Genomic DNA, 5997 nt, shown 5'->3' with positions numbered 1-5997 from the left:
TTTTTAGAGTGAAAGCAAGTCTACCTCGATTCCGAGGGACTGCCTATGATGATGATGATGATGACCATAACCCCAACACCACTGCCCAGGTCATTAATAAAAACAATGAACTGTAGTGGACATAACAACAATCCTTGGGGGACACCACTAGTAACTTGCCTCCAGGCTGATGCATTGCTTACAATATTTTGCCTGCAGGATTGAAGCCAATTCCTAACTGAGCATATCAAATTCCCACTGATACCACAATATTCTATCTTGTGTAGTAAGCTAATGTGATCAAAGGTTTTTTGAAATCCAGGTAGAAAATGCCAACAGGATTACCATCAGCCACAAAACTGGTAACTTCTTCAAAAAACTCAATCAAGTTTGTATGACACAACCTTCATTTGCAGAGTATCTCTAATGGCCCTTTCTCTTTCCCAGTGATCATGATGAGCATTTCTTAGTATCCCTACGATGGATGTCAGACTGATAGACCTTTAATTCCCTTGCTCTGATTTGTCCCCTTTTTTGAAAATCCAAACTGTATGAGCTACCTTCCAATCTAACGGAACTATCCCTGACTCTATTGAGCTGATGAAGATATGGACAAGGGGCTCATAGAGCACTTGCCCCATTTCTTTCAGTACCCTTGGGTGGATGTCATCTGGACCTGGAACCCTATCTAGTTAGAGATTTACTATTCTATCTAAAATGGCATGTCTATCTATTTTAATATTTATAATGCTATTTAAAACTAAGCATCCCCCAGCTGCAATATGAGCATCGTCCAAATGAGTATCGACTATTGCAAAATACTAATTTAACGGCTCTGCTATAACCTGGGAATCTGGTTGAGTCTGCCCTAGACTGACTTTCTAAGAGCTCAAATTTCCCCAGGAACTGCTCCATTTCTTTTGGAGCAACTTGATTTTTCTGAAGTATCTTTTTAGTTGCAATTCTGGCCATTTAATTTGCACCAGTGTAAGTGAGTTAGTTTTTTTTTAGTTTAGGTTTTTTTTTCAAAAGGGGGCGTTCCCAGCCACTTGCAAATAGTTGCTCCAAACTAACTTAGGCCAGCGTATGTTGCCACTTGTGTCTGCATAGAAAAACATTACCTAGAGTTAAAAAATCGACGCAAGTAGCTACCTTTAAAGCACCACCAAGCACCAAACAAAGCACAAAAAATAATAAACTTCAATAAAAAATAAAGAATTGAAGTAAATAATTAAATTAACAAAGAACTGAAGTAAATCCTACCTTCAACTAAACTCGGCAGTGGCTGGCCGTGCGGGAGTCCCTTCAGCCTGGGATAGGTGCGGGAGAATGCGTCTGCCACCCCACCGACTTTCAACCCTTTTCGGGCGGGAATCTTTTCCCTCTTTGCCCATTTTTCAGGTTTTTGGTCGGGCTTTAAAAACGGCAGCCTGAAACCTGGTAGAGGCATGGGGCTTCGGCTCCCTCGCATGAGGGACCACAGACAACTCCATTTAGCCCCGAAAGGAGTTCGCAGATTGGCCGACACGCCCGAGTTCAGCTCTGGGGTCGTAGGTCATAGGCAGAAAGGTATTTTGTCGGTGCCGGCCGACATCTCCAGCACAACACGCACACCGCTGTCCTCAAGACCAACCCGGGCAGAATAGTACAGGTGGATGGACGGGGGGTGGGTGCACGAGTCCGCTGGAGCCCGTTCTGGAGTCCTGATTCAGAGAAAGAGAGAAAGAACACCAGAGGGACAGGCGACATCAGAGCGAAAGAGAGAGAGATAGAAAGTCCAGAAGCAATGGCTGGGCAGCGCGGAATGTCGGAGGATAAAAGCAGGCAGTAACGATGGCGGCGAGATGTACGGGGACTGACTTGGGCGCATGCTCAGCAGTCGGCAAGTGTGCTAGAGCCAGGCGGGCCACGTATGGAAGGACACCAAGGTCCAGCGCAACACACGGCACTGCAAAGACTCTTTGGCAAACCGCCATCCAACCAAACGAACGCAAAGCCAGCCCAGCATGGCAAGCGACATCGCTACATGACAAGCCATCCTTGGCCCAAACCACTAGACTGCAGCCAAAGACGACCAACCTCTCACCCTCTCTCTCGCCCCAATCCAAATTCAGTCGCACCAACCTGTTTCTTACAGACCTCAGCAGCCGGCCTGTGCAGCGGGCCATTCGGCCTGGGATAGGTGCGGGACGCGTTGTACAGGCATCATCATCACCATCATGGAAAGGAGCTACTGCGCAAGCATGCAGTTACTGACACTGTTTTCGGCACAGGGCTGTAGCTCTGCCCCCCCACTCCATGAGGAGTGCCATGCCAGGACCCGGACATAGAGCAGAATGGCCAGAATCGTGAATAAGTTTTTCGGTGCCGTTTCAAGCGCACAAAGTCGGCGCATCTCAAGAGAGTGCGCCGAAAAAAGGGGTTGGTGAAATTTGGGCCCAATAGCCCTATATGATCTTTAAAGGTTTTCTGAGTCGCAGTATAGCTGGAAAACCTCTATTACTACTTCCACAATTTTGCACCACCTTTTTCCAAAAATCTCTGAGCTACTCCAATGGCTGCTTTTGTCATCTTCAATTGCATGTGATGCTTGTCCTTGTTCTCCTGTGAGCTGAATTGCTTAAGCTTAAATCTGCTTAAATCTAATTTGTCTGTGCACATTTCTGGCTAGCCCTATTATCCCTTTGAATATTCACTTTAATTAAAGCAAATAACTGGAGGCAGTATGTGCTATACAGCAACGGTGTTTAAAGTACAAAACCTACTGCGGCCCGTGTTACCTGTTAAGGTATTCTCATATTCTCATATTCTCTCAAATACAAGTCAATCCCTTCAGAGGTCCGAAATAAAGGATGTGATCATACAGCCCAAAATCGAATTATACAATAGTGTAACACAGGGGTGTAACCATAGTATCTCCTTGTGATTGGAGACAGAAGTTCATGTTGTTTTCCTGCCATGATATAATTGCATTAAGAATTTTGGGAGGGGGAAGGGGAGGGGACATACATCGGAAAATAAAGCCACTTAGCAAGCCTTGTTGCAAACACTGAACTTTGTGGACAGATCTAGGTCACTTTTAGAGCCATAACAGAAATTGTTCTGGAATAAGGGCATAGCAAGCACAAAGCATTATGTGGCTTTGGTAATATTTCACACAATTAAAGTGATATGTGCTGAAAAGAGAAAAATAAATCAACGAAATACTCTGACTGTTTAGGTGCTTTTGTGCAATGAATGCAACATATGTTTTGTTCAATTTTTGCTGATTTTCAGACCTGAATCATTAGAATAACAAAAGTACAGCCCAGAGAGTCCTTTCTGCCCAGTGTATAAATACCAAGCTGCGTGAAACAGTGAAACATTCAGTCAGTTACGCAGCTAACTGTGAGCTCAAAATGGGAAAGGCAAGGACATCCCAGATATTACACATTGTATTAGAATTCTTCATTCAGTATCTCCTAGTTTGAGAAATTATTAATTTACAATCTTCTATCTTTCCACAGATCATCTTTTACGAGGACAGGAACTTCCAGGGTCGGCACTATGAGTGCAATACTGACTGTGCTGACCTGTCCCCTTACTTCAACCGCTGTAACTCCATCCGTGTGGAGAGTGACTGGTGGGTGGTGTATGAGAGACCCAATTACATGGGATACCAGTATGTTCTGAGCAGGGGAGAATATCCTGACTACCAGCGCTGGATGGGATTCAATGACAGCATCAGGTCATGTCGCACCTACCCATATGTAAGTTATCATTTGATGGTTAATGCGTTCTAAACCAATTGAGGTCTAGTAAATGAATGCCATGCTGAGCAACTGAGTTGATGGTAGTCATTTGTCAGAACATTGTATCTGCTTTTCACATCTATTGTGGCTCTGTGTGAACTCCAGCTGTTGGACTTTATTTTTGTAACAGCAAAGACATAGAGCTTTGTTCTTCTACATTTCAAAAATAATTTGACGACCATAGGATTTTAAACTTGTCCACAGCTTATACAAATCTGGGAGTATATTTGGATGATTCCGAATGGTTGACTACACCAAACTCTTCCAATGCCTCTCCACCGTTATTCAGCTGGGTGGGACTGCACTCGTCTGGTTCCATTCTTATCCATCTAATCATAGCTAGAAATGGCTTCTCTTTCCAGTCTCGCATCGTTTTCTCTGGTGTCCCCAAGTATCTATCATTAGCCCCCTGCTATTTCGCATCTATTTGCTGACCCATGGCGACAGCTGATATGGCATCAAATTCCACATGTACGCTGATGACACCCAACTGTACCTCACCTCCACTTTTTTAGACCACTCCATGGTATCCAAATTTTCAGACTACTTGTCCGACATCCAGTACTGGATGAGCAGAAATTTTCTCCAATTAAATATTGGGAAGACCGAAGCCATTGTCTTTGGTCCCCGCCGCAAACTCTGTGCCCTAGCCACCGACTCCATCCCTCTCCCGAGCCTCTGACTGAGGCTGAACCAGTCTGTTTGCAACCATGATGTCATATTTGACCCTGAAATTAGCTTTCAAACACATGTCCGCAGCATAACTAAGACCCCCTATTTCCACCTCCGTAACATTGCCCATCTCTTACCCTGTCTCAGATCATCTGCTGCTAAAAACTTCATCCATGCCTTTGTTACTTCCAGACTTAACAACTCCAAAGCACTCCTGGCTGGCCTCTCACAATCTACCCTATGTAAATTTGAGGTAATCCAAAACACGGCTGCCTACATCCTAACTTGCACCAAGTCCCGTTCACCTATCACCCCTATGGTCACTGACCTCCATTGGTTCCTCGATTTCAAAATTCTCATCCTTGTTTTCAAATCCTTCCATGGCCTCGCCCCTCCCTATTTCTGTGATCTCCTTCCACCTCACAACCCCCGAGAGATCTGCGCTCCTCAAGTTCTGCATTCTTGTACATCCCTGATTAGAATCATTCAACCATTGGTGGTCGTGTCTTCAGCTGCCTTGGTGCTAAGCTCTGGAATTCTCTCCCTCAACCTCTCCGCCTCTCTAACTCTCTTTCCTCCTTTCAGACGCTGCTTATAACCTTACTTTTTTCTGCTGTAATTTCTGCTTATGTGGCTCGGACAAATTTTTGTCTTATAAGACTCCTGTGAAGCACTTTGGAACATTTTACTACATTAAAGGCGCTATATAAATGCAAGTTTTGTTTTAATATTAGTTGAATATCTAGAACTGAAATGCAAATTGTTGGAGTCAAAGTTTTGAAAGTAAAAAGTTAATTGCGTTGCGACAAAGAAATTGTGGCTTAAATTGGTGTCATTGGTCTGATCTACTGAATTTGCTGGTACATTTCACTTGTTTTCTGTAACTATTTACACGAGAACCACATGGTGATGTCAGTTAGTAGATGATTAGCTCGTCCAATACATGTTACTGAACTGTCTTTTGCTGTTTACAAACATCATCCGGTTTCTTCTCAGCAGGAGGCTGTATTTCTAGATACTCTAGATTTATAGCTTCATTGCTAATATGATTTTATTTCTATTCCAGTACCGAGGTGGAAACTACAGACTGAGGATTTACGAGAGGCCTGACTTTGGAGGACAGATGATGGAATTCATGGATGACTGTCCATCTGTCTACGATCGTTTCCGTTACCGTGACATTCACTCCTGCCATGTGATGGACGGTTACTGGGCCTTCTATGAACAGCCCAACTACAGAGGCCGACAGTACTTCATGAGACCCGGTGAATACAGGAGATTCAGTGACTGGGGCGGCTACAACTCAACTGTCGGATCTTTCAGACGCATGAGGGACTTCTAGATTGATTTTTTTCTTTCTGAAATATTCTTGAAAATAATAAAGTCTCCTCTACTTTACAGACATCTTTATTCATTTATTAATAGAATGTGATGGAAATCAGTAGAAATCTCATGGAAATCTCAGGGTTGAAGTCTCAAGCTGAGTATTTTTTCTCAGCTAATGAATATATTTTAAGTCAATAAATGCACATTTAGGAATGAATATTGTCTATAT

At 43.6% G+C, this 5997-nt stretch overlaps 1 protein-coding gene across 1 annotated transcript; it reads left to right on the top strand.

Moving 5' to 3' along the window:
* Window positions 1–1847: 1847 nt before the first annotated feature.
* On the top strand, window positions 1848–5784 carry LOC139259985 (gamma-crystallin S-1-like). The gene is made up of 3 exons (XM_070876003.1): window positions 1848–1865; window positions 3486–3728; window positions 5509–5784. The coding sequence occupies exons 1-3, from the start codon at window positions 1848–1850 to the stop codon at window positions 5782–5784; spliced, it is 537 nt and encodes a 178-aa protein (XP_070732104.1).
* The last annotated feature ends 213 nt before the right edge of the window (window positions 5785–5997 follow it).

This window comes from Pristiophorus japonicus, chromosome 3 (genome assembly GCF_044704955.1).
Source record: "Pristiophorus japonicus isolate sPriJap1 chromosome 3, sPriJap1.hap1, whole genome shotgun sequence".
NCBI lineage: Eukaryota > Metazoa > Chordata > Chondrichthyes > Pristiophoridae > Pristiophorus > Pristiophorus japonicus.
Note: the sequence above shows the minus strand (reverse complement) of the source record. Positions and strands in the feature narration are given on the sequence as shown.

Excerpts from the sequence above, each read along its gene's own strand:
- LOC139259985 (XM_070876003.1), top strand. Across the intron at positions 3,729-5,508 it reads CATGTCGCACCTACCCATAT|TACCGAGGTGGAAACTACAG; the intron begins GTAAGTTATCAT and ends TTTCTATTCCAG.